Consider the following 26,493-nt stretch of genomic DNA (forward strand, 5'->3'; position numbering starts at 1 on the left):
GTAGCAGAGATCCCCCCCCCCGAAGCTGAAGAAGACCCAATAGGGAATCTCAGTTCAAGTCTTTCAGGCTGCAGAATAAACGGTGCTGCCTGCCTGACGCTTTCCTTGTGACCCCCACCCCAGCAATGGAGCTGGCTGCCTGGGGCAGGGGGGGGCACAACCCGGCCTGAGACACTCGTTAGTCTGTGCAATGATGGTGCTGTTGCAGCTGGTCCTGTGTGACAACTGCTCTGCCTGTCTAATTGGAGGGGGTGTCCTGTGCTGTGGAGGCAGGGAGTCCACGCCAGCCCTTCCCCTCTGACCTGGCGGGGGAGGAAGATCACCCTCTGCTGGCAAAGAGTGGAACTGCTGTGCTCTGTCCTAGGTGTGGAAATTCCCTACCTCTCCCCTCCTACAAGGAGCTGTCAGCTTGTGGGGAGAGGGTCTGTCTGAGCCCCTTAATAGGAACTGGCTTGCAAAGTTATTATAGGCTCTTGCTTGGAATTTGTCACAAGTTTTTATGACTACTGCTGCAGTTACTTATTATAGGAGGGTTTTTTTCTGGGGGGGAGGGTGGACAGCCACATTGTCCTGAATTAACAATACTTTAAATTTACTATACAGTTCATTTTGTCACTCTCGGGAAGGTGCCTTCTGTCCTTGGCGCATGGAGCCTGACAGTGTCTGCACTGGCAGGCAGCGAGGTTTGAGATGGAGCCTCTCTGGAGGGCCATTGGGCATTGGCCCTGGGACCTCACAGCCACTCCAGCAGATGTTCTGCCGCCTTTCCCTCCTTAACACGTGGGGGGGGGTTGCTCTAAGGCAGGTCGGATACAAATACCTCAAGGCATTTTAACCTGGACACTTTTTACTTGCATTTATGACTCTGTAAAACTTAGATTTAAATGCCAAAAATTACGCAAAACTTACAGCTAGTCATCTTTGGGGAGTTTTAGACTAAAAGGAGGCGCCTGACTGCCCATCAGGGTTGCCACCCTCAGAAGAATTTTGCCTGTTGCTGGCCGAGGCCTGTGCAGGGTGGGTGGGGGCAAAAGATGCTCCTTGCTGACCCCGCCAAGGCTCCATGGCAGTTTCGGGGGGGGGGTTCTTTCAGCAGGACAGGGGCTGCTTGGTGTTCTTCAGGCCTCCGGTCTTGCCCCGAGGACAAAAGGTCAGGTCTCCTGCAGCGTGTCATCCCCCATCAGTCTGAAAGGAAGCAAGCAGCTGAGGGTGAGGCAGCCAATCCCCAAGGCCAGCAGCCTCCGGGGCAGCGCCTGTAGTTGCGGGCTGGGAGTCTTACTCACTCGGCCTCTTGCTTGGAGATGGTTTTTCCTGAGTACATGACCTCGGCCACCATCGCCAACTTGGGGTCAAAGTTCAGGCTGGCAGCTGCAGTCACAAATCCCTCCCTGGGCAAGGAGTAAGAGAGAGGCAGGTCAGGAGATCACTGAGCCCAGAAATTATTGAACTCGACTGGCAGCAGCTCTCAGGTGGGGGGGCTACATGCCCCCGAATGATGCCAGCAGGCCTGCAAAGCCCCTCTCCCCATCCCCTTTCCTGCAGACAGTGAGCACAAGGCCCAATCTGATGGGACAGGCCCGGATAGGGAGGGAAGACGTCGCTGGACTCCCAGCCGCGGTGGCTGCTGGCCATGCCAGCTGCTACCGCTTATGGAGTCCAACTGGCTCCCCTTGCCTGTAACAGGAGCCACAGAGGGCACAACAGCCACTACAAGCACCAGCTGGTTTTGGGGGGGAGGAAGTTTGTGGCCTGTGCAGAAATAGCATCACAGCATTGAATCTCTTTCCTCACTCTCCTCCCCCCCCAAAAAACAGCAGGGCTGTCACTTCTCTCTGCAGTGCCAGGATCAGCGGCTTCTGCACCCACAACTGGCTCCCCACCTGCCTGCCTCCCACTCTGCACCCCATGGCAGCCCCATCTATGTCCCATTCTTTACTCACTTAATGTAGAAGAGGAGGAACTTCTCCTGGTCCAGATCCCCTTTGAGCACGGTCTCTGTGTAGCCAATCCCGCATCCTGAGGGAAAAGAGCAAGGGGCCCAGATTTTGGGATCTGACTGGACTGTTGGCAACCAGGCTGGCCAATGCAGAGGAGAGCCCTCCCCTTCATACCTGCATACCGGATGCTCTTCCTTTGCAACTTGGTCCAGAAGAAAGGCACCGTATGCAGCCTCTCCCGTTTCTGCAGGATGTTGAGGGCAGCCACATGGCCTGCGGAGGGGGGGGGAAGAAGGGCAGCCATCTTCAAAGGGCAATGGAAGCCTGGGGGGAGGCTTTAGCCAGTCCTCCAAGAAGAATGGCATGGCTTCACCACTCAGCCCCTTTTCAGGGGCGCTTGTGAACTCTGGCTTCATCTGCCACCCCCAAGAGACTTCCCCAAGAAAGAAACTGTATTCTCTGGCATATCATAGTAACTGATAAGGACTAGAAACTTTATACTTAAAAAAAGATACAAGAAAACTCCTAACAAAACTGAACCCCAAACTCTGCACTGGTGCTGAGTGGCCACTGTGATGTTCCTATATATTAGTGTATATATGGTAAGTGCTGGTTGTTTAGAGTATACATGGTAAGTAGTGAAAGAGGAGGGGGAGTGAATGGGCAATAGAATGCTTGATGATTGGCTGAATGTTTAAAATGGCTGACAGTATAAATGAAAGGATGACAGGTAAATCTGGGTGAATGTGAGGTGGTGAATTGTGGAATAGGGGGGAGAAGAGAAAGAGTGGGTTGCTTGGTGGGGTTTGAGAGAGTTGTTTGCCAGGAGAGAGTGAAGAAGGAGGGAGGTGGAGTTCGGATTAGTATTGAGTAAAACCATATGCTTATGTGCCTTAAGAAGAAATCTTGTTAATCTTGTTAGCTTTGTTATCTGTAATAAATACTTAATTTGGTTTACCAAAGGCCTGATCCTTGGCTGGGGTTTCACAGACCAGAAGGGAGGGTAAGGTAATGACCAAGGCTGAAGGGGAACTGTAACAAATGGTGGCAGCGGTGAAGAGAATAACAATACCAGTATTCAGAGTCTCTGGGAATACTAGTATTGGGACATTACTGGTGGTTGCCTAGCAGGGGGATCTGTTGAGATCTGTGCTAGAGCGGGGAGAGAAATCATAAGAGAGAGCGGTCCGGACTGGTGGAGTCCCTGGTGGTGCCTAGAGACAGGCAGTAACCATGAGCAGGTAGGAACCTGACAGGGAGAGCCAGGGAAGGACGCCTCACAGACACCCTTTGGAATGTACACATTTCTTCTCTCCCCCTCCCCCCAAGAAGCTCTTAAGGATGGCTACCGTGGGCTTGGGCAATCTGCCAGTGACAGATGTTTGTGTTCTTCCCACCGAGCAGAGCCACAGGAAAGGAGGCCACGTCCCCAGCAGCAAAGACAGAAGGGGTGTTGGTCTGCATGAACTGAGGGGAAAAGATGCAACTGGTTAGAGGAGCAGGGAGGAGGGTAAAGGGGGGCTACCTCTGGCCCTCCACTTACCAAGTCCACAAGGATAGCGCCACGGTGGTCCAGCACAACTGAGCTGCCCTCCAGGAAGCCGGAGTTGGGGACGACCCCTGAGGGAAGGAGAGGGAGGTGGCATCTGTGCCCCCTTGCACCAAAGTGCTTTGCCCTGGTCTGGCACAGCTTAACCCGCCCCCCCCATCCCTTGCTGCCAAGCCACGTTAGCCAGAGCAGACTCCTTTTTGCACCTTCGTTGCCTTTTCTTGGTCCGTCTGCCCTGTCAAACGGGGGGGGGGGGCTGCTGAGGCCACATTGTTGGCTCCTCTGCAAAGCAGCGGCTGGAAGTCAGCGCCACTTGAGAAAAGCTGGGCTTGCCCCGAGGAGGATGGTGAAGGCAGTGGCAGCAGTGGGGGGGTGCAGCCAGGCTGAAGGTGCTGATGCCCCCCCAGGTGTAGAGGGCGCTACTGTTCCCCTTACTGAGCAGGGAACTTACCCCCCCTCCCCTCCAAGACCCAACGCGGGCCCAGGGAGCTCCTGAGTCCACCTTGCCTCTTCAGCAGTTGGCAAGTCTCCTTCTCTCTGCAACGCTTCCATGGTTAGTGGCTGCCTTGACGGCACCCTAATGTGGCCAGAGGGTGGAAAGACAGCTTAAAGGGTCTCCATCTCGGAGGGCGGGGTGTCCTGCTATAAGCCATCACAGACCAGGCAGCTCCACCCTTCCTCCTTCAGGAGGCATTGGGGGGAATACAGAGCCTGGGCTCCTTGGGTCTTCCCCCTTGCTTATTGTGGTCAGAGCCCCCAACTCACCTATTCCCACCACCACCACATCTGCAGGGATCTTTTGCCCATTGTCCAGAATGACCTGTGTGACCTATGAGGGGGAGGGAAGGAAGGGGGCTGAGATTTCTGGCCTGCGGCTGCCCCCACAGTACCACGCCTCTCCCCCCGCCCCCTTCCAGCAGGCTTCCCCCCATGGCAGGCGTGACCAGTGTCTTTGCCTCCAGGGCAGCCGCAGCCGGGGGGCGAAGGGGACTCCTGCATCGTGCTCTGCCAGGAGACTCACAGACCTTCCCGCGTTCGCCTTGCACTTCCGCCACCTCTGCCTTCATGTGGAACGTGACTCCTTGCGCTTGCAGCATCTGGAGATGGAGGCAGGCATTACCCCAGCAGGAGCCTTGCACCCCTGCGCCACCCTTGCAGGCGGGCACCCTACCCGGGCCAGCTGGGAGCCATCCCCTTGAGCACAGCCATGTTGGAGTGCCCTGGAAGTGCCTTGGGAGAAATGGCCTGCATTCAAAACAGGAGGTCTACCACAGAGCTCCTGCCCCTCCAGTCCTGAACACAGGGACGCTGCCTTCAACCAAGGCAGACCCTTTCTCCATCTAGCTCAGTACTGTGTACACTGACTGGCAGCAGCTCTCTGGGATTTCAGGCATGGGTCTATCCCAGCCCTACGGACTGAATCTGGGACCTTCTGCAGGCAAAGGAGGCGCTCTGCTGGTGGGCTGCCTTCCTCCCCCCCCCTGTCTGGGCGGCCCACCTACCTTCATGGCCACACGTCCAACCTGGTCCCCGAGCACTGCCTGGTACGGAGAGTCGGCCTTCTCCACCACCTGGATGCAAGCAGCTTTCCCCACGAGACTGGCTGCCACTTCCATGCCTGCAAGGAGAGGAGGGTGCTGGAGGAGATGCCAAGAGGCGCCAGCCAAGCCCAGGAGCACCTTTTTTTTAGTGGTGATGGGGGAGGCTAGCAGTGCCTCTCTGCCTTGCCAGCCCCTGCCTGGCTGGTTCACCATCCCAGCTCCTGCAAGCACTCAGTGCCTGGCTTGGGGGAGGGGGACACTCATCAGGAACAGGAGCTGCTTCCAAACGCATGAAATAGCCCCTCTCCCTCTGCCCCCTCCCAACAGAGAGGGTTTGGCTTCCATACCAATGAATGACGCTCCCACTATCGCCACCCTCTTGCCCGTTGCCAAGTGCAGGATCTGGCTGGCATCTTCAGGGGTGAGGAGGACACAGATGTTCTGCAGGTTGGAGCCTGGACATTGCAAGCGCCTTGGTCTGAGCAGGCGGGGGGGATTAAGAGAGAGAGGCCATAAGAAGAGCCAAAGGGAGGCCATCTAGTCCAGCCTCCCGTTCCCACAATGGCCAACCAGATGCCCCAATGGGAAGAGGCTCCCCAGCAGGACCCGTGTGCAAGAGAGGTAGGCCTCGGCTTGCAGTGGGTGGCTTGGCTGGGCTTAGCAGCGAAGGAGCCCGTGGAGCATGCTTTTGGCCTCCTCCAAGGCTGCCCAGAGTAAAAAAGTCCTGAGCGCCAGGAGACCCGAGGCAGGGAACGACTGCTCCAGCGCTGCCCAGCTGAGCTGCCATCCTTTTGCGAAACGGGGACTGTGTGACGCCCCCTTCCATTTCTGGCTACTGCTTACCTGCTGCCGGTGGCAATCAGCAGGTGGTCATAGCCCTGGCAGGTCCCGTCGCTGAACTGGGCCCTTTTGCCATCCAGGTCCAGAGAAACCACCTGCAGGCAGAGAAGAGAAAGGAGCTGATTCTGGGCCAGATAAACCCACCTGAAGGGGGGGTGCAGGGGCTGAGGTTCTGCCCCACACCTTGGGATGCGCTAGGACCTGCACTGCTAAATCTGCCCGTAACTTTGTCATCCGTAGCCCTTAAGTGACCTGGAAAAGTGTATGGGGGGATGGCCCCCCCATCCTTGTGCTCAGCACCGCCCCTGCCTCCCTCTTTTCCTTCCCATCACTGAAATTGCAGAGCCCCTTCCCATGTGGAGGTGACGCCATCTGCACACAGGATGCAAGCGTGCAGGGTACAAATGATGCTTCCTTGGGCTCTCATTTGGAGTGTGTGCCATTGCGCTGACTGTGGGGAGGGAGTCCTCTGAGCCTTTTAGCCAGAGGCTGCGGACACTGGCTTAGAAATGGCATTTAGGACCAGGGTTTCTTACACCACTCTGCTAAATGAAACTTCCTAAATCAACCTCTTTCACTTCTGGTATGTTGCTGTTGCCCTTGAAGAGTCCTGGATGGTGATGAGGACCATGGGGGGGAGGGTCCCACAGACCCCCAATACTTCTGCTTGGGCTTTCTGCCTGAGACAGACACCTCCTGCCCCAAAGAGAAGCAGCGACATTTGCTCAGACCTAGTTTAGGCAGTGAAGGAGCCAGGAGGTCACTGCAGCAGACGTCCTGTCACCACTCAGCTGTGGGCCTCGGTGCGCCTGCCCCCTGCACAACCACGCAGGGTCTGGACACGCTTTGGGGCCTCCTTTACTCAAGGCAGAGTCTGGAGTGTGATGAGCCACTGCCTTGCCTAGGCTCGAGTGCCCAAACCTCTCCGCTGCTGCTCCCCCTGACATCTCAAGGCCCCCCATCTCCATGCAGCAACTCCCACTCACCTCTTTCTGCATCCAGACCTCGATGTTGTGAGCATCCAGAAAACTCTGAGGCCGCAGGTAGATGCTCTCAGCCTTGGCATCCATTTCCTACAAGTGGCGGCAAAGAAAGAGGCCAGTTTTCAATCTGGGACAACCAGTTCTTCTCCACCCTCCCTCCCTCCGATGTAAGCGAGACCATTCTGCGCACCCACCCCTCCGGTCTCCTAAAAGGAAGAGCTGACGTGGTCATTCACAAAAGCCCTCAAGATTTCTATTCAAAGGCAGCCACATAATTCCTACAATCTAATAAATGACCCGCCTGGTTATCTGAGTACCGTGCTGTGGGACAGCTTGGAAGGCAATGGGCAAGCAATGTGCAGCTACTGGGCTCCTGCGTCCCTGCTCCTGGCAACAGCCCCCCGCCCCCGCAGCCTCTGGATCTGCCCTGCAGAGACCTTGCTCAGCTTGGTCCTGTCGTAGGGCTGGTGATTCTCCCTCGTCACCATGATGACCCTGCCAGTGAAGCCCTCCTGGCGAAGGGTTTCGGCGCAAGTCAGCGCCGCAGGACCTAGAAGGGAAATGTCAGTCTTGTGAGCAACAGGGCACTTTGGATCTCCCAGCCTACGCAAAGCGGAAAGCATGGACTCACCTGCCCCCAGAAGCAGCACCGTCTGGCTGCTGAGCTGGCTCCATTTGCTCATATGCTTCACTCTGCGGCCGCTTTCAAGGTCCTGCGAGAAGCGGGGGTGGGGAGAGAGGGAGTGACCCTGTGCGGCGGCCCACGAGCAGGAACCGAATAAAGCAGAGAACGCCAGCGCGGTGCCCTCCACCAGGCCACGCTCCAGGCCCCACCAGCCAGTACAGCCAACCATGGGATATGATGGTAGCTGGCGTCCAGCGACATCTGCAATGAAGCCTTGCCCGGGGAGAGCATGAGGAGTTCCCTACCTTCACCTTCGCAGTGACGTACACCTGTCCACTCTCCACGGTCACCTGAAAGGACAAAGACTTTAACTCTGGGAGCTCCAAAGGATATTGATTGGGGTTTGGACGGAACAGGATTAAGGGGGCTGGAAGAGCTGCAGATATTCCTTGATACTCTGGCAAAGTGGCCAGGGACTTCTTTTCTTAAGGAGGTTGCTCCCCACCCCCCAGCCAAGGTGAGGCACACCACGGGGGACAGGCTGCAGATTTCAAGGGGAACCCAGAGCCGAGGGTTCTTGGGCACAGGGCCTTTCTGGGGGGCTGCCTCCCTTCAGAGCTCTGATGGGTGGCCAGGGCACTTGGGTGTCTGCTGGAGCATGAAGCTGTGTTGGCCTCTACCTTTACAACCTGTACACTTGTAAATAAACACAGATACCACCGAATGCCAGCAGGTCTCCTGTGACTTCCTTCCAAAGGAAATCGAACCCAGGCAAGGGCTGCGTCATCCCTGGGACTGGGAGGAGTAAGTGAGGCGAGAGTAAACCACCCCCTTTCCCACTGTAGCATTTTGGGGCTGGGCTTGTTCCAATTGCCAAGCTTTACCAAAGGAGATGATCCCTACTTCCAATAATCCATTAGCATTAAACATATATAGAGATTTCTATCCTGCTTTTGGCCCTTGAAAGCCCCCTCAAGGAAGGTTTTTCACCACAACAATACACACGTGACACACTGGAGCACAGACCCATCTAGCGGAGTATTGTTTGCAATGACCGGCCGGGGCAACTTGAGGGCTATAGCCCTGCCTACAAATGTCGGACTGAACCAGCAACCTTCAGCATGTAACGCAGGTAGCTTGAAAAAAAGCCATTACAACACAAATTTGAAGAACTCAAAGCAGATGAATGCCTGGAGAAATCGGGATGCTTTTGGAATGGAATGGAAACTTCCTTCAAGTCGATCCCGACTTATGGGCGACCCTCTGAATAGGGTTTTCGTGGTGAGCGGTATTCAGAGGGGGTTTCCCATTGCCTCCTTCTGAGGCTGAGAGGCAGTGACTGGCCCAAGGTCACCCAGTGAGCTTCATGGCTGTGTGGGGATTCGAACCCTGGTCTCTCAGGTCATGGTCCAATACTCTGACCACTACACCACTGGCTCCCGGGATGCTTTTGCAGCATGCTTAAAGGCCATCTTGGAAGGGCCCATCCCAACCTCTCAAGAAAAGGAGCACCACAATCGACAAGGCCCAGCCATGCCTCTGGAGGCGCCAATGGGGTACAGAGGAGGGCCTGGAAGACGAGCCAGTGCACTGGGCAAGCACTTGGGAGGAGGGCCAGGGGTCCTTCAAGCATCCCGGCCCTGAATCATCTGGGCATGCAGCCCTACACAACACAGCAAGCCATGCGCCCTGGTGCCCCCTTGTCAGAGTATCTAGTGCAGCAGGACTGCAAAGAGTTTCTTCCCCTGTCCCAAGGAGGACTCTCTCCCAAGGTCAGAAACCCCACAGCCGCTTCTCAGTGCAGGGAAGCCCAGCGGGGCAATGAGACAAGAGCTGAGCTCACCTTGAAAGCAGCCAGGCAGTCCAGGGTGGGGTATTCCTCAATGTCGCCCATCGTGAGGCTAAAGCAGGCCCCATGGAAAGGGCAACGAATCCGCCCCCGTCCCAAGTAGCCTGAAATTCAGAAGGAGGGACCAGTTGGGTCACCAGGGCGGGGGGGGGGAACCAGTCCAGCAGCCCAAAGGCTGAGAAACTGGGCCAAGCGAGGCACCAGAAGAGCCAAGTGGGCCTTCTAGAGCCAGCCCTTTTCACCTTGGCCTATTTTTAAAATTTGCAACTCCTGGGCAAATTGCCTTTCAAAAAATGAGCCTGATAGTCCATGGTTATTCCCCCCATTGATCGGTGAGGAAGTGAAGCGCAGGGCAATGTGCCTCACAAAGGCTCCTGGCAGGAGGACCACAGCTGGGCTCTCCCCTGCCTCCTGCCCAGGCAGGCTGGAGGCTTCCCTGCATCCGCCTCTGCTCCAAGCCCTCCTGAGCCCCGGTGTGCTGGGTGATGCAGCCGGTGGCCCCCACCCATGCTCAGGGGAGGAGGAGGAGGAGCCGAGCACGCCTGTAGCTGTAGGGCTGTTTCCCAGGGAGAGAGAGGGGGTGGGGAACGACGCTCACCTTTGGCGAGTGGTGCTCCGGCGTGGGGGCACTTGCTACCCAAGCCTCTGAACTGGAGATGATCCCTCACCAGCAGCACGGGGTGACCAGCCACCTGTACTTCCCGCATCCTGCAAGGGGAGGCAGCATCTGAACAGCAAGTCCTCCCCCAAGGCCCAAGCGGTTGCCCCTCCTCTTTCGGGTGTGTGCGTGTGTGTGTGCACAGCGATGTTTTCCTGAGGAGTTTCCAAGGCACAGCATGTCTGCATGCACACTCCCCCTCCCACAGAGGCCAGGGTCTTAAGGTCCAAAGGAAGTCTTGGTGATGCAAAGGAGCCACGTGCACACACAGGCAGGCAGAAGTCACCCCGTTGCCAGCCCCCACCTCCACTCCCTTCTTGTCGGGAGTACCCACCCACCAAGGCAGATTGTTCAATTTCTGCACTAATTCAGAGTCTAGTGCCACCCCATCTTAAAGATGGATTATTGTGCCCTGTTTGTAAATTATAATGATGGTGCCTTCTTAGGTTTCTAGGAAAGGAACGAGGAACCAAAAACAAATCTTTGCTAAACCTCAGCCGCTAGGTTAACTCTGCAAGGCCTTGGCTACGTGTGCAGATAGAAAAGCTGAAATTATGCAAACTTGCTTTGCAGAATATCTAGGGTACTTGGCTCAGCTTAAGAAGCCATAATCAATACCAAACTGGAATGTGCACAAGGCCAGGATATAAACCTTAAAAGTGGGAGGGGGGAAATTGGTCAGCCTTAAAACGTGTGTTTCCCTCTATCAAATCCAATTGTTTGCAGATCTCCCAAGAAGCAGCACTGAGAGGGAGAGGTTGGGCACCAAGCAGGCCATTGGTGCACTGAGCTCAGTACTGTCTCTGCTGACTGTTCCTCAGAGGCACACCAGGTCTTGAGCCAGGACAGGCAGAGGGGCCAAAGGGTGCCGCCCGCCCACTGGGGCTCCCCAATACTCACTCTCCATCGTACATCTCGTCCTCCCGGCAGACCTCCTGCGTAATGACTCTGTCTTCGCCTTCCATGGTCGCTCCCTGAGGCCCTGAAGAAACAGGAAGGGCCGGCATAGCATTTAGGGGCAGCCAAGGTGCTTAAGAGGCTGCATTTCCCCATTAGGTTCCCCCTGTGGTGGAAGAGGGTGCGAGAAGAGCCATTCTTGGTGGCCCCCCACGGTGGCTGCAGTCCCTCAGCCATTTGCAGGCTCAGGAGTCCAAGGCAAGCATTTCCCGGGGGTACAGACAAGGCTGAGTTGAAGAAAAGTGTGGGGAGGACTCTCACCTGCTCCCGCCAGGCCCAGAAGTGCCCCACTTGATCTTGCAGCATCCCTGTGCCACTTCACTCCTGCCCAGCTCAAGGCAGGGCTAGGCCAGGGCCAGGAAGGTCTATGGCAGCTGCAAGGACCCAGGGGGCAGGAGGGGGCAACCATGCCATTCATGGAGCTGGCAGGTGCCTCAAAGGGCATCTAGTCCAACCCTCTGCTGATGATGGTGCCAGAAGTCCATCGCTACAGCATCCCTGCAAGGGGTCCATCCATCCTCTGCTTAAAAACCTCCATTGAAGGAGAGCCCATCATACGCCAAGGCTGTCTGTTCCACTGCCCGGCAGCTTGGACCATCATCGGAGTGTCCTTCCTAATGTTTAGTCAACACACGCTCCCCAGGATCCCCAGGATCTTGCAGCCGCAGCGTGTAAAGGACAGATGCACCCTTCCTCCCCAATTAACTTCAGCACCAAAAATCAAACGGAAATATTTCCCTACACTCCTTTTCCCCCCAGAACACACTGATAAAGCTATTCTGGCCGCTAACAGCATAGGAGCTTTGCAAAGATTTGGCAACCTCAAACAGGCAGTGATGCTCTCTGGGCAAAAGTCCCACTTGGCAGAATGGGAGTGAGGAGGAGGGCCCAAATGCAGCAAGACCAGCTTGCTACAATATTTTGAAGCAGCATACTCCCCATCCTTGCCCGCAGCTCATGAAGTCCAGAGTCAAAAACTGCCTAACAGCATCACTACAGACAGACCAGAGAGTAGGTTGCACAAGGCCGGGCCCAGCAGAAGCAACATTACCTAAGCCTGCTCTTTTATGGACTCGGAGACATTCAGCTGCTAATTACAGGAGCTATTTATCTATGCTAATTAAGGCACATGATTCCCTTGTGCAGGACGGTGGCTTAATCTGCAGCACAGGAGCCCCAGAAGTGTTTTCAGACTCAGCCTTAGATACAGAGCAAAGTGTGTCTGAGCATGTTCAGAGTGCAGGATTGTAACAGCCAGTTTACCATTAGGGTGTGAGAGCCAGGGGGATTCATTTCCGGATTAGAAGACATCATTCTCATTTAAAATAAAATAAAACATTTAAAAATAAAAAAGGTAATTTGGTGGGGCAAATTAACACCTAAAGCCCTGCTAGTGGTTGGTGGGGAACGCAGAAAAATAACTCTGCATGCACTCAGAGGCATTCTCTTCTTCATTATTGCACCATCCACTCTAGGGAGAGCCTTGGGGAAAGCACAGGAGGAAGCCCTGATAAAGCCCAGCTGATACCAGCCCCGAGTTTAGGGAGAGGGCCCACCCAGTGGCACAGCCCTGGTCTGTATGCAGAAGGTCCCAGACCAGTTCCTGATGGGAAAGATCCTTCTCTGCCTGGAACTTTGGGGGGAGATGCCTGCCAGTCAGAGTAGACAAACCTGGTTTGGATCACGGGTGGGCAGACTTCATGCTTGCCTGATCTACTTGCTTGGTTTTTTTACTAAAACCCCAAGAACTACCAACCAGAGTCAAGGGGAAAAGACGTGCAGTTAGACTGAAAGGTCTGGGATGGCCTCTGAAGTTTGTTTCCAGTAGCAGAATTCATCCGAGCTCACAGGCCTTTCAACATAAAATCCCACTGCTCCTGATTAAGGCTGCAATCCAATACACGCTTACCTGGGAGTAAGTCTATTGGAACCCAATGCAGCTTACTTCTGAGTAGACATGTACTGAATTGCAGCCTAACTCTTTCCCCCCCTCTCCATTTGAGCAGCCAAACTGAGACAAAGTTGGATCTGCTGTTGTTGTTGTTTAAAAGTAATTGGGAGCTAATCACCTTTGCTTACCTACTGAAAAACCACCCAGAGATCCGTCAGTGGATCCCGATGTACCCTCTGCCCAGATTCTAGCAGCTCTTGAATCACTTCCACATAGCAAGAGAAGGAGGAACAGCCTGGCAGGCGGGTTCTGAGGGGCCGGCTGCGGCCTGGGTGGGAAGCCAAGGCAGCGGCAGGGAAAGGGAAGCCACTGACTGGCACGGGCAGAAACCAGATTCTCCTCTGGCTCTCACCCTTTTCACTACTCATTCCATTCTTGTGCCTTTTCGACAGCAGCCCATCAGAGATGATGTTATCAGGTTCCCGCTTAGTGGCACTAAGAAGCAGTGGGAGGTCGTTTGCCAACCTGGAGCCCTCCAGATAGTTTGGACAGCAGTGCACCTGATGGGGGCCGTAGTCCAAAACATCCAGAAGGCACCAGGTTATCGAAGGCTGGCGGCAGGGAAACGACTGGGCTGGCACTGGAGAGATCTGGGTTCAAATACTGATTCATTAATCTAGTGGTGTGACCTTGAGCCAGCAAGTCTCTCTTTTTCCACCTACCTCATAGGGGTGTTGTGAGGATACAATGAGAGAGAGCATGCATGCTTTGCTGCCCTAAGGAAGGGTACCATAAAAGGGAAACAGATAATAACATTCCGGGTCTAAGGCTGCTGTCAAAGGCAGAGGGGTGGTACCTACAACACGACCTTTACAGCAGGTCAGACCATTGGACCGCCTAACCTGTGAGAACAGAATGCTGGACTAGATGTGCCATGGGCCTGATCTGCCGGCAGGCTCTTCCTAGGTTCTCAACTTGGCTAAGAGTCCCAGCGGGGAAGGGTCTTCCCCTGCACAGGGACAAGGGCACATGTGGGGCTCTCTGGCTGTCGCTTGACTCCAGCTCCATCACCCTCCTCCGACTACGGGGCCGTGCCGGCGGCTGGGAGCTGGACTCAGCAGCAGCCGCTGCCATGGATGTGCCAGGGACTGGACCAAAGCTCTCTGTCCTGGGCTGTGACTCCTCCCTCTCCTCGCAGACAGAAGATGTTGGCAGCAGGGCAGCCCTGCTTCCGGACACCAGGCCGCCTGCCCACCAGGGAAAGGAAAGGGGAAGGGGCCCACTGCTCTACTCACCGCTTGGCAGGAGCAGAGTTGGGCTCTGTGCAGCGTGTGGCTCCCTCCCGCGCCCTTTCCTGGAGCGAAGTGGGCGTGCAGGGAGACAGCCTGCCTGCTCCAACCCGCCTGGCTCTGCTGCTCCGCCTCTGAGGCAGCTTGCAGGCAGGCTGGGCAGGGCAATGGAGCCTCTGCCTCTCCTGAATCCCAGCAGCCAGTGGCGCCTGCCCTGGTGCATGGATGGCGCTTGGGGCTGGGAACGTCCGTGTGTGCAGGCCAGGCAGGAGAACCAGACCCTGCCATGGGCACAAGAGGCAGGGGAGGGGGCAGAGGCGAGGAGTCGCTGGAGCATGGGGTCTGTCCACTGAAGCCCATCTGGCTCAGTCTTGTCGACACTGGCCGGCAGCGGCTATCCGGGTCCACTTCCCAGCTGTACCTGGAAATGCCAGGGACTGAAGCGGGGCCCTTCTGCACGCAAAGCAGGGGCTCCCCCATTGAGCCACAGCCCTTCCCTTAAGAAAAACAAAATCCCAACCCTCACAGTCTGGAGTAAAACCTGATTTAAATAGGACCACAGGAGCTGCCTTACAGCGAGTCAGACCACTGGTCCATCTAGCTCAGTATTGTCCACACGGACTGGCAGCAGCTCCCAGGGTCTTCCTCTCAGGGTCTTCCGGAGACACCTTCAGGGATTGAACGATGGCCCTTCCACGCCTCAGGGCCACAGCACTCCCAGTACAGGAGGGCCAATGACCTTGTACAGGTGCCACCCCATGTCGGGTTTTGAGAAGGCACCAGACCGTAAGGCTGGGGGGGGGACATCCATGGCCCATCACCCCGATCCTTGGCTATGCTGGCTGGGGCCGACGAGAGCTGGAGCCCCACAGCATCTGGAAGGCCACCGGTGTTCCCCATTCCCATCAGTTGTACTTACAAAGTGGGCGCTGTTAGGGTGATGCACTGAAGGTAAATGGTTTTCCTTCTCCTCACCCCGCAGAGCTCATGCAATGCAGCAGATTTCCTTTAAGCAAACAAACTCCCAAGGAAATTCCAGGATAGGTTTAAGGGGGCAGAGGGGGACCTGCAGCTGTTGCTAGACTCCCATCAGCCCCTGCAGGTGGACGGTGTGGCTGGAGCCCCTCAACTTCTGGAGGGCCGCGGCAGGTTCATCACCCCTGGTTCAAGAGAAGCCTTCGGGCACTCGCAGCAAGTATCGCTGGACTCCAAGCCCGGCAGCCAGGAGAGCCAACGGCCAGGGAGGAAGAGGAGGATGGGAGCTGTAGAGCCTTTGCAGGACCAAAGGCTTCCCTCGCCTGACAGACAAATTAGCCCCGGCACCAAAAGTATGGACACCTCAGCAAAGGCATCTGGCCTGAACTGCCCTGCAGTGCCAGCAAGAAGCCCCTCCCACAGCCTGCCTCAGGAGCAGAGCAAGGCAAATCAGCAAGTCTGAAGGTGCCAGGGGGCCTTGGGAGTGGGGCCTGTGGCGGCTCCAGTTTTGATCAGGCACAGGAGTGCGCCTTGCAATTTAAAACAAGCGGCAGAATGGGGGAAGTGTTGACAGAGAATTTAGGATTAAAAGCACAGCTTAGGGGGGGAAATTGGGACCCCTAGTTTCTGCACAGCCCCCACCCCCAAGCTGGAGAGAAAGAGGGTTGGGGTGGAAAAGCACAGGGAAAGTAAGCAGGCAACAGGAAAGGATAGGTCCAAAGCTGTGGAAGGAGTTTACTGCCTCCGTGGCTGGACGGTGAGGCTGACATTTTTCCAGAGGGATTGCCCTGTAAGTCAGATGGAGCACCTTGAACCAGGATGGCCAATCTTTTTGGCCGGAGGGTCTCATTCACCTTTGGCCAACCCGCGGGGTGAGGCCAGCACTTCCAAGAAGTGGGTCTGACTAACACCCCCCTCTCGCATGCACACACAGGCGAACAGCCCCTCCTCTCTGCTGGCGGGATGATTGGGCAGATGACTGGAGGGTAGTTATTTGCAGCCTTCACCCACCTCAGCTCAGTCCCAGCTCTCCCCTTATTTGACTTAAGTTTACATCCCGCCCTTCCTCCTGGGCAGCAGACAAGCCCCCCCTGCTGTGCTGGCCTGAAGGCACCAGCCTGGCAGAGGCTGCCCTGAAGTCCACCCAAGGGTCGCCTCTCCGTGCCTGCTGGTGCAGGAGTGAATTTGCCCGCACCCCTCAAATCCACTCTATAAAAAGCCCACTCCAGGTTGCATCCCACCTTCCTTACATGGAGAGCAGTGCAAAGGGTCTACTCTGAGCATAACTGAGTTGGCTGCAATCCTACAGGCTTATATAATCATTTATAAATGGATCCTATAACGCTGGCAGGTTTTTTAACATTTCGAAAACAACCAGATAGCTCCGTCGCCGCCGCCCCGCTCCTAAGTATGGGGGGGGGAGCCCAACCACTCCGCTTTGCCCCGAGGGGCTGGGCGTTCTTGCGTTGCAGCGTGAGAGAGCCGCGCCTGACTCCCTCCCTCCCAGGCCGGGCGAAGCGGCCGCGGAGCGCTAGGCACACCGAACGCCGCCCCTCCTCCCGTCCGGCCATGGCGCACCGCTTGCGCGATCCTTTCTATAGCGCTGTCCGCTCAGGAGGATCGCGCGCGCCGCAGGGCCTGCCAGGGCTCATCGCTGGCTTGAAGAGGGTGCAGGAATGCCCGCCCGGCCCCCGCGACACCAAGCTGGAGCTCCGCGGGCCGCCTCACCGGCACGCCTCTACTCCTGTGTCCCCCTCGGCCTCCCTTCCCCTTGGCCCTAAGGCGCGGTAATTGAAGCTCCACGCGAGGAAGGACGTCCGCCCGCTTTCCCAGCCCTGTAGAAGCCGAGCCACCCGAGCGAGCGGACAAGCCGTCCAGTCCAAGCCGCGCGCCGCGGCGGCCGGCGGGGCCAGAAACGTCTCGGCCTCCGGGGGGGGCGCTGCTGCTGCTGCCCCCGCCCGCGGCGCTCTGGACGGCGAGGAGCCCCCTCCCCTTGCCGCTGGGCGTGTCCCGTCGCCACGGAGACGGGCCGGCCGAGGAGCCAATGGCAGACACCGCCGGGGGCTCGTTTTGTCTGCCCGCGGCTGCGCCCGGGCGCAAAGCGAGCCAGAGCGGCCGTCGGGGGGAGCTCGCCCAGGGTCGCCACAGCGGGGCGGGGGGCGCCGGGCGAGCCGAGATCGGCGGGATCGGGTCCAGCGGGCGGCCCCTCGATGGATCTGCTGGTCCTAGGGGGGTCGGTGGTCGCTTTCCGCCTGCTCAATGCCGGCCTGGAGCGCCTGGTGCCGCCGCCGCCCTCGGCGCAGCGCAACCGCTGGAAGTGGCGCAACGTCTGGACGTCCCTCGCCCACAGCCTGCTCAGCGGCTCGTGGGCGCTGCTCGGGTGGGTCAGGCGGGGGATGGATGGATGGGCGGCGAGGGGCAGGGAGGGTCCGGCTGGGGGGGCGCGGGCGAGGCCGGCGCGCGGGGTTCATCGCCCTCTCTCCTTTTGCAGCTTCTACGTGCACCCGCAGATGGCCGAGGACCTCATCGACACCCACCTGCCCGCGGCGCATCGCCTGCTCGGGATCTCCGTCGGTGAGTGGCTCTGCTCCCGCCGTCCCACAGCCCCCCGAGGAGGAGGGGGCGCCCCAGGCTGGAGCCGCTGCTTCCCTCCTCCAGGAGAGGCGAGAGGCTCAGCTATCAAACGAGGAGGGTGGGGGGCTGAAGCCACACTCGATAGGCCCGGTGGAGATGGATGGCGCTCTGTACGCGCTCAGAGGCACTTGCAGCGTTCCAGGGCTGAGTCTGGGTCTGAATACGAGTCCCAGGCGCTGGGCCCAGGCAGCTTGGAAGGGCCCTGAAACCTCCCTCCGCCCCAGAGGTGGCGCGTGGCGGGGAGCCCAGAGCTTTGGACCCAAGGAAAAGAAAGGGAGGCCAGCGTTCCTGATGCCCCCAGAACTGGTGCAGCAGAAAGAGGCCCAGTTGGAACTGTGGCCCTTCTCTTCCCCTTTAACTGGATGACTGCCCCCTGTCTGGCCTGGTCTTTCTGGGCAGTCCCCAGCTGTAGGGATGCCCTTCCACCGGCCTTGGTCCTGGGGGTGGGCAGCAAGCTCAGCAGCTCGTCCCCAGGGAACAAGGGAGTGGGGAGAGAGGCAGCTGGTGACAGGCACTCTCAGGCTGATGCCTCTCACCATTTTCCTTGCGTACACATGACCGGCTGGCCGTGGGGGGAAACAATGGAGCCTGTTCTCAGCAGCAGCAGCACATGTTCCTGCGCAGAGTTCAGCCTTGCTGCACCCCGCTCCTTGCCACTCCCAAGAGGCGGCTGCAGCCATTTCTGGCCGGAGAACCATTCACACGCATAACCCCCATGCTGCCTCAAAGACACCCCTGACATGCTCCCCCTGAGGCGCCAGATCAAAGTTGCGGGCGTGGCCCAGAGCTGGGGTGAGCCTAGCTATGTCTCTCCCTGGGATGGAGCCTTGGGCCAAGGTAGGGCAGTGGCCAACCACGGTGAAAGGCTTGATACATTTCTGGTGGCTGGAGCTTCTGTGGCCAAGAAGAGCCGGCTTCAACAGTGCTGATGGAGGGATTTGTAAGATTTCAGAGTCGCTCCTTCCGCTCCCAACCGATAGGATCCTCAAAGTGAACAGCTACCAGGTAGTTTTGGCTGTGGCCCACACAAAGTCATGCCAGGATGAACCTGTTTTCCTTTGAGGTCTCTTGGCTGTTATTGCTGCAGTTGACGCCTCTTTCAGGGGTCCAGCTGCTGAATGTCTAGCCTCAGAGAAAGGGTCTGGGCCCCCGAGATGGCTGCTGACTCACGCTGGGGGCTACCTACAGTTTGAAGAAGAAGGGGGAGCGTGGGACCTTGCCTGCCTGCAACATCCTCGCCTTTCCTGCTGGAGGCTCCACGAAGCAAGCAAAGAGGACAGACTTGGTGGTAGTGCTGTGCTGTCATCTGGCTTCAGAAATCCCCCATACTCGATTTAGCTGGGGAATGCCCTGCGCTTGCTTATCTTTCATTCAGGCTTATGAATGGCTGCTAGCCAAGATGGCTATGCTGCCCCTCCACTGTCGGAGACAGTCTGCCTCGGAATTCCAGGTGCTGGGAACCACAAGTGGGGCAAAGAGTGCTGGGCTGCGCTCGGGTCCTGCTTTTGGACTTTCCATTGGGGCAGCCGGTTAGCCACTCTGATGGGCCCCTTTGGCTTGGCACAGCTGTTGCCTCCTCCGGGCTCTTCTGCTGGTCGTGTGTGTTGCACTCCCCTCCAGATGGAGCACGGCAGGTGTGGAGGGGAAGGCAGAGGGCAGAATAGGTGCCCCCCTTCTGACTGGGTGGTTAGACAGCAGGGCACCTGCGGGCCTCCAGGTGTTGTGGGCTCCAGCTCCTCCAGCCAGGGTGGTTTGGTGGGGGTGATCGCAGGTGAGAGTTTTCCATCCCTGACCAAAAGGTGGAGGACAGCGGAGGCTGATGGGAGCCATAGTACAAAAGATCTGGAGGGCAACAGCTTGGGGAAGGCTGAACAATAGAACATTATATACAGTAGGGCCCTGCTTTTTGGCGTTCCGCTAATACAGCGGCTAAATTTAGAGTAAGGCCCCACTCATACGGCGCTTGTTCCACTTTTATGGTATTTTTCGGGCACCATTTTATTGAAAGAGTTCCTCTTTTCGGCGGGTTTCGCTTCTAGGTGGGGTCTGGAACGTAGCCCGCCATATGAGTGGGGCCCTACTGTATTTCTTATATAAGTAAAACCTTGGCAACATATGTTTTGGCTTTAAGAACACAAGCAGCGCTCAGCTGTTGGATCAGGCCAAACACCCAGAATCCCCCTTGTCACAATAGCCAAATGCCTCCTCCCGGGGAAGCCCTCACAGCAGGGCCGGAAGCTACTCTGCCACAGACTGCCTCTGACTCTGGAGGTTCCACGTTAAACTCTTGTGGCTAATAGCTGAGAAGAGTCTTCTTCCTCCTGCATGGAGTTGCCTAATCTTTGAAAGCCATCGCCAGCTGGGGGTCAGCCCCACATCTTGTGGCTTCAAGTTCCCCAGGCCTGCTATGGCGAGTGGGAGCTGGGAGAGGCTGAGTTGTCCAAGAGGCTGAGATCACAGCCCTCCAGAGCCAAGGCTGCTCTGTCCACTGGGCCACGCTGCCCTTCTCCCCCCCCCCCGTGTTTTGCTCCAACAGGCATTCTTCTGGAGCAAGAGAGAGAGCAAGACACCCCCTTTTTGGGGGGGCAGGAAATGGAGTCCAAGCGTAATAGCAGAGCTGGTGGTGAAGGCCCAGTGGGGTATAGCCCCCATTAAGCGTCGCTAGGATTTTGCCCCCTTTTGCCAAGGGGCTTCTCATTGCAAGAGCTGAGACTCTCCAAGGGAGGGGACGCGAGGAGAAGCTTCTCTTGTGACTTTCAAAATAGCAAGCGGCGCAGCAAAATTCCAGGCAACAGTCACATCCAAAAGAACATGGAAACGTCTTGCGGTTGCCAGCTTCTCTGAGTCGGTCTCTGGGATAGTCTGCTGAGCTCAGGCTGTTGCTGTGGCATGGAGAGGCAAAGAAGCCTGCTCTAGGGCAAAGGGTGAGGCTGGCAGCTTTCTAGGAGAGAACCTTGTCAGGGAAATGGGTGCATCAGCTCTGGCTGGCTCCGTTCCCTGTGGCTGGCTTCCTGAGCCAAAGATGAAAGGAAACGGAGAGTGCAGAACTAGGAGGAGGGGTCTTTATCCATCAGGGCAGAGGGAAACTCCCAGGCGGCCAGTTGCCCGGGGAGCGGGAGAGCCGCGTGCCACATGTTGGACTCTTTCCACCCCCACCCGCCTGCTGCAAGTGCTTAATGCGGTTTGAACCTGACTGCTGCAAACTAAACAGCAAGCAAGAGGGTAGCTGGAAAGGTTCTGAAGCCAGGAATCTTGAGACACTTTTTCCAGCCTTGGCCTCTTCATGGTTTAACTGGTGGAAATTTAAAAACAAGGAGCGCGTGAGCGAGAGAGGTCCACAGAGGACGAGGCAATAGAGGTGGGGGGGGGAGGGCTGGCTTGCCTCTGAGGGTTTCCTTACTCTGCCTGCCACAGGCTATTTCCTGCAGGACTTCGCTGACATAATGGGCCACCAGAAGCTTCAGCGGTGCTGGGAGCTGCTTTTCCATCACTCGGTGGTGAGTTCTTTCTTGCAGCCCCTCTGTGGAGGGAGGGGAGGGGGTTGAAGGACGCTGCTTCCTACTGAACCAGGCCCATGTCCATCTAGCCCTGTGCTGCTTAAACTGGCTGGCAGCAATGGCTCTCCAGGGTTTCGGCAGGGCTCTTTCCCAGCCCAACCCGGAGGCGCCGTTGGGGATTGAACCAGGGGCCTTCTGCATGCTAAGGCCCTTCTGTGAAGGAGCCACCCGTGGCCAGCCCCAGAGGATGCAGAGCCTGTGGCCAGGGGTGTTGGCCAGCTGGCTGATGGGGCTCTTGTGGCTCAGGCCTGGCCCTGCTCACACCCGTCTCTCCCCTTTCTCGGGCTGTGGGCAAATGTGTGATGCAAAGCAAGTGACGTGGGTGGGACCCCCTGCAAAACTCCAAGGGGAGCGGGCCAGGACCGCAAGAGGGGAGAGGCAGAGGGTGGAAGAGGAGAACCAGGAGGGACAATGGTGGCAGCAGGGCGGGGGAGAGAAATGAAACCAGCACCGCTCTTTAGGTCAGAGGAGGCTTGATCCAGCCCCTCAGGCCAGTTCTGATCCCCTCACAAGACCCCACAGATTTTGGTGGTGAGAGGAAAGCGGGGGGAATAAGACCCATTGCCTTGGTGGGGATGCAAATCTTCCCCTCCCCGGCCATCAGATTGATTATTTTATGGGGGGCGGCTGAAGGCCACTGGCCGAGGGCTAGTGGTCCTGGAGGAGTGGGGGGGTTCCTTTGTCGTTTGTTTTGTGCCCCCTCCTTTGTAGCCTGTGGTGTGGCAAGCGCACCTGGCCGGTCTCCGGTGGGTGAAACAGCTCTCCTCCTCCGTGCCGTACAGTGAAGGCACATGCAGGAAGTGTGAGGCTCCGGCCCCAGCCCCCCCCCCGCCTCTTCCCAGCTGCTGCTAGCTGGTCTCCTGGGTTGGGAAACCTCAGCGAGTGCTCTGTTCCTGGGCATGTTCTATCACAATGGCCTCACCACACTTGGCTGCTCTCCAGGAAGGGCAGCTCAGCCTCCTTCAGGTACCTCCCGGTTGAGCCCCGCCAGCCTCTCAGTGCGACACCTAAACTGGGCCTCTGAGTACGGGGTGGTGGTGGTTGGGCAACACAAGCCAAATGGATGGTCCAGGGCCTCTGCCCTTGGCGCATGGAGGGGTGCGGCACGTTTGCTGGCATCCTCCAGCCGCTGCTCTCTGCCCTGTCCAGCCGCTGCTGTCGCTTGCAACAATTTGCTTGTGGCGTTCAGGAGAGCAAGAGGGTCGCTTTGCAGGCGGAAATAGTTAGGAGCATTGCAGGGAGGGGGGGAATTGGGACCAGCTCATGGCAAGTGAGGGAGGAGCAGCTGGTAGTGGAAGGGGGGCAGGAGGGGGAGGAAAAGAGAGGAAGCCGCTGCGTTTCCTAAGGTTTTGCCCCAGTTTTCAGTCGCAAGGCAGCTCAGCCTCACAAGAGGTAAGGTGGCGATAAAGGCAAGGGTGTATCTGTGCATGTACAGATTGCCTTTTGCCCAGCGGTCATTAAGTGGCTCCTGCCGATCTGATATGTGTTGGGGGCACTGTCCACCAGTCACCTCCAGGTGTGCAGCCGCTTTTCTCTCTCTTAGTTTGGAATGCAAGCCTCGCACCCAAAGTGATCGGCTTCCCTCACCTCTGTGGCTTTCCAGACTGTTGGGATCTGCTGCCAGAAGGATCAAAAGGCCATTTGAATAACACATCTAATTCAGACAGACAGAGAGCTTAACCCCCGGGGGCAGCTAATCCCATTACAGCCTGTGCTGGGAAGAGCTACAGACCCTCCCCAGTGATGGGTCCCCTGCCCCCCCCATTAAGAGTGAGGGACCTTGGGAGCTGGCCAAGCCTTCCTTCCCGGCAGAGTTTTGATGGGGGAGCCCGTTGGCCACCTGATGCTGCCACATGGCGGAGACCGTGGTAGCTTCCTGTGGCCGGGACTGCTTCCACTCTCAGAGGCATTCCAGCTGCTGAGAATCACAAGTGGGAGGGTGCTGCTGCTGTTGCACCCAGGTCCTTTCTTCGGGCTTCCGTTGGGGCAAGGAGGCTGGACACAATGGATCTCTCTTGCCTGATCCAGTAGAAGGCCTCTTCTGATGTTTCTTGCTTGGTTGGCAATCTCTCCCTCCCCCCCGCACCCTCTCTCTCTTCCAGGTCATCCTCTGTTTTGGCTTTGCCTTCCTGGTCCACCGCTTTGTGGGCTTTGCCACGGTGGCTTTGCTGGTGGAGGTCAACTCCATCTTCCTGCACTTGCGGACGATCCTGCTGATGGCCGGCTTGGCCCACACCACCTCCTACCGCCTCACCAGCCTGGTCAACCTGGGCACCTACATGGTCTTCCGCATCACGACCCTGGCCTGGATGACCCGCTGGCTGGTGCTCAACCGGGAGAACATCCCACCCAACACCTACGCACTGAGCACGGTGGGCATGGCTGTCATGACCCCCATGAACATTGTCCTCTTCTACCGCCTGCTCCGCAGTGACTTCCTCACATCCAGCCGGCGCGAGAAGGAGAAGTAAGGCCACCTGGCTCTCCCCTCCCACCAGCTGGCTATATGTAAGCGGGCAGAGAGGAGAGCCGACGGGCTGCCACCACCATCATCACCTTCTGCCTTCCAGGTTGCAGCTGCCCTCTAATCCCTCCAGATGGGAATGAAGCAGCCACAGCTGCTGCCATGCAAAGCAGGAGAAAGGGCAGGAATGTGTTTCTGGAGAGTCTCTCGGGACAATGGTCTGGTGCCCTCTGGTGGGGTGGAGAGAGGAGGGGGGGCTCTGCAGATGCACAGGAAGGTGACCCAGCAGAGGCAGGGCCCAGGCAGGAGCCAAGGATGCAATGGGGCTTCCCCACAGCTGGTTGAAATGACTGGGCCCTGCACAACCTTCATAGTCTGATGCCTTTGGCACCTTCCCCACCCCGAACGGCTCAAGGCAGTGCAGATGTTCTCTGCCTTGGGGCTGGTGCTGTGGCAGGGGTTCTCTAAGGCCAGACCCCCTTGTTGGAGGTCCTTGGCAAGTGGCAGAGAGCCAGGATCCGCCCTTAGACCTCTGGCTTGTTCCCTCCTGGCCCTTCTCTGCCGGAACCTGAAAGCAGGATTGTGCTGGTCTCTCTCCAGAATGTGACTCCTGAGGAGCCTTCTGTGCCATGCAGCTCAGCCTCTTGGCAACCAATGTTCTCCAGGTGCATTTCTCTTTGGACAGAGGGGTGGTAGGGAGAGATCTCTTTGGAGGGCTTGGCCAGCACTGGAACTCAGAAGCCACCTCTGGGGCTCTGCTGAGGCTGGAAGACACCAGTTTGCACTTGTCCTCGCACTGTTTTCTCTCTTTCTTGCATGTGCAGATGGACAGAAGACTTACAAGGAAATCCCACCTTCCTCACCTCTCTCTAGATCAAATTGGGGACCCTGGCATCTTCAGGGCCAGTTGCCACTGCCAGATTCTGCCCCTGCTGGCCACCCAAATTAATACAAGGTATTCCGTGCCAGTTGGCAACACCACCTTGCTATCCTGGATGCTGAGGGCAGTACCAGTTGACTTGCTAAGGGCCAAACAGCTTTCTCTGGGGCACTGCAGTATTGTGTCGACAATAAGAAAAAATGCACTTACAAGATTAATCTCTTCTTTTTCTTTTTTGTAACAAGCTGTATGGATGTTTGCTAAAGTAATCAAAATAAAAGGATAAAGTGAATACTAGTGATTGGCCTACCTGGCAGGAGGGATGTTTCTTGGCGTACAGTGAGGTGGGAGGCTCCTGAGGCCTTGAAGGTGGGGGCTGGGTGCCCTCAAAGCCGTGCTGCTGGTCAGGCCAGGGCCGCTGTTCTCTTGTGACCCTCTCGTCTTACAAGATCCCACAGTCTGCAGGAGTAAGATTAGGGTCACAGGTGAACAATGTTGCCCTCGAAATGGCAACTCCATGAAGTTACTCACACTTTGGTGAAGATAGCTTTCCAAGAACTAAAGCCCTATAGAGTGGTAATAGCTGTGTGAGGACCTACAAAATGTCACAGAAGTCAAAAGAAAACTTTTGCGTTCTTCTGAACCCTTCATCAGGCTGGGGGGGGCGGTAATGGTGAGGCCTATAACTCAGTGGTAGGTTATTTGGTATGGGAAAGGTCCTGGGTTCAGCCCTCTGCCACTAGGGCTGGCAAAAATTCTGCTTTTGAAATCTTGGAGAGCTTTTTAGATAGACAATATTGCTCGAGATGGACCAATGGTCTTACTTGGTATATGGCAGCCTCTGTTCCCCAAATGGGGCATGATGATGTTGCCCCAAATAACTGCTCTTTGTAATGATTAAGATGGAGTACAGGAGGAGCTCCCAATCCTTGGACAGACCATCTGCAGGCAAAGTGGCTGCTCTGCCACTAAGCTACGGGCCTTTCCACTGGAGACTTGCAGCTCTCCATCCCTCTGCTAGAATGTGTGTGTGGCTGCCCAGTGAAGCTGAGGGACAGTAGGCTTGGGTCAGGCAGGGCAGCATACTTAACATATCCATAAACTGCTGTGGAACTCACTGCCACAAAACGTGGGGATGGCTACATGCTCCAACTGATTTAAAAACATGGCGGGGGAGGGGATATCTGTAGTCCTCCACGTGTTGTTGGGCTCCCATCTCCCCTCAGCTCCAGGTTGGCCAATGGCCAGAAAGGATGATGGGAGTTGGAGGGACCATGCAGCATCTGGATTGGGTCACCATAGACGTTTCTCCCACCCATGCCCTGGTGATAGAGAGCGGCAGCCTCAATGAGATCAGCCTCTTAGTAAACAGAGGAGGCACCCAGGGCTGGGCTGACGGATGGAGAGAGAGAGAGAGGCAGTAAGGGCTGCCTGAGGTGCCAGTTCTCCCTGGGTAAAAGTGCTGTAGGTGCCAGCACAAAATGTTACCATGGGTGGCCAAAAAAGAGGTGCTGGTAGTCTGTACCGTCACGAAAAAAGCTACACACACGGACACCTATACATATAATACAGGGTGGAATTCAATGCTAGTCCTATTCAGAGTAGACCTGTTGAAGTGAATAGGGCCATTCATTGCAATGGGTTTACTCTGAGTAGCATTTACTTGAATTTACATTAAAAATATTATTATGGTTAATATTGTTACCAGGGTTGTCCTGGGGTGTTTTATCTCTCCCCTCCCCTATTAAGGGGTTGGGGAGGGGGCGTGGCTTCCGCAGGAGCCCGCAAAGGGGCATGACCGAAACTCTCCACAGGGATATCCACCCCAATCCTTAGTTGACTCATTTCTCCCCTCTTTTTTTGG

The 26,493-nt window shown here is 56.8% G+C and overlaps 2 protein-coding genes across 8 annotated transcripts; one reads left to right on the forward strand and one right to left on the reverse strand.

Annotated features, from left to right (window-relative positions):
* Positions 1-815: 815 nt before the first annotated feature.
* LOC133374123 (apoptosis-inducing factor 3-like) lies at positions 816-26,482 on the reverse strand. 6 transcript variants are annotated; one of them, XM_061604602.1, is made up of 20 exons: positions 26,335-26,477; positions 24,940-25,088; positions 10,883-10,964; positions 9,923-10,032; positions 9,319-9,428; positions 7,781-7,825; positions 7,482-7,563; positions 7,288-7,400; positions 6,854-6,940; positions 5,871-5,962; positions 5,375-5,505; positions 4,989-5,104; positions 4,512-4,583; positions 4,252-4,315; positions 3,481-3,557; positions 3,287-3,404; positions 2,112-2,210; positions 1,941-2,016; positions 1,284-1,388; positions 817-1,185 (listed from the first exon to the last, which is right to left on the reverse strand). In XM_061604602.1, the coding sequence occupies exons 3-20, from the start codon at positions 10,945-10,947 to the stop codon at positions 1,152-1,154; spliced, it is 1,596 nt and encodes a 531-aa protein (XP_061460586.1). In that variant the 5' UTR covers positions 10,948-10,964; positions 24,940-25,088; positions 26,335-26,477; the 3' UTR covers positions 817-1,151. The 6 variants fall into 6 exon arrangements, with proteins under 6 accessions (XP_061460581.1, XP_061460583.1, XP_061460584.1 ...); XM_061604597.1 differs by lacking the exon at positions 3,481-3,557 and having other exon boundaries at positions 816-1,185; positions 1,941-2,210; positions 26,335-26,482; XM_061604603.1 differs by lacking the exons at positions 817-1,185; positions 3,481-3,557 and having other exon boundaries at positions 1,304-1,388; positions 26,335-26,478.
* Positions 16,569-24,904, forward strand: TLCD2 (TLC domain containing 2). Of its 2 annotated transcripts, none has more exons than XM_061604604.1 (4): positions 16,569-16,881; positions 17,586-17,668; positions 21,143-21,225; positions 23,388-24,904. In XM_061604604.1, exons 1-4 carry the CDS (start codon positions 16,664-16,666, stop codon positions 23,754-23,756), a joined length of 753 nt encoding a protein of 250 aa, XP_061460588.1. In that variant the 5' UTR covers positions 16,569-16,663; the 3' UTR covers positions 23,757-24,904. The 2 variants fall into 2 exon arrangements, with proteins under 2 accessions (XP_061460588.1, XP_061460589.1); XM_061604605.1 differs by having other exon boundaries at positions 16,813-17,474.
* Positions 26,483-26,493: the final 11 nt, after the last annotated feature.

This window comes from Rhineura floridana, chromosome 21 (assembly GCF_030035675.1).
Source record: "Rhineura floridana isolate rRhiFlo1 chromosome 21, rRhiFlo1.hap2, whole genome shotgun sequence".
In the NCBI taxonomy this organism is placed as follows: domain Eukaryota; kingdom Metazoa; phylum Chordata; class Lepidosauria; order Squamata; family Rhineuridae; genus Rhineura; species Rhineura floridana.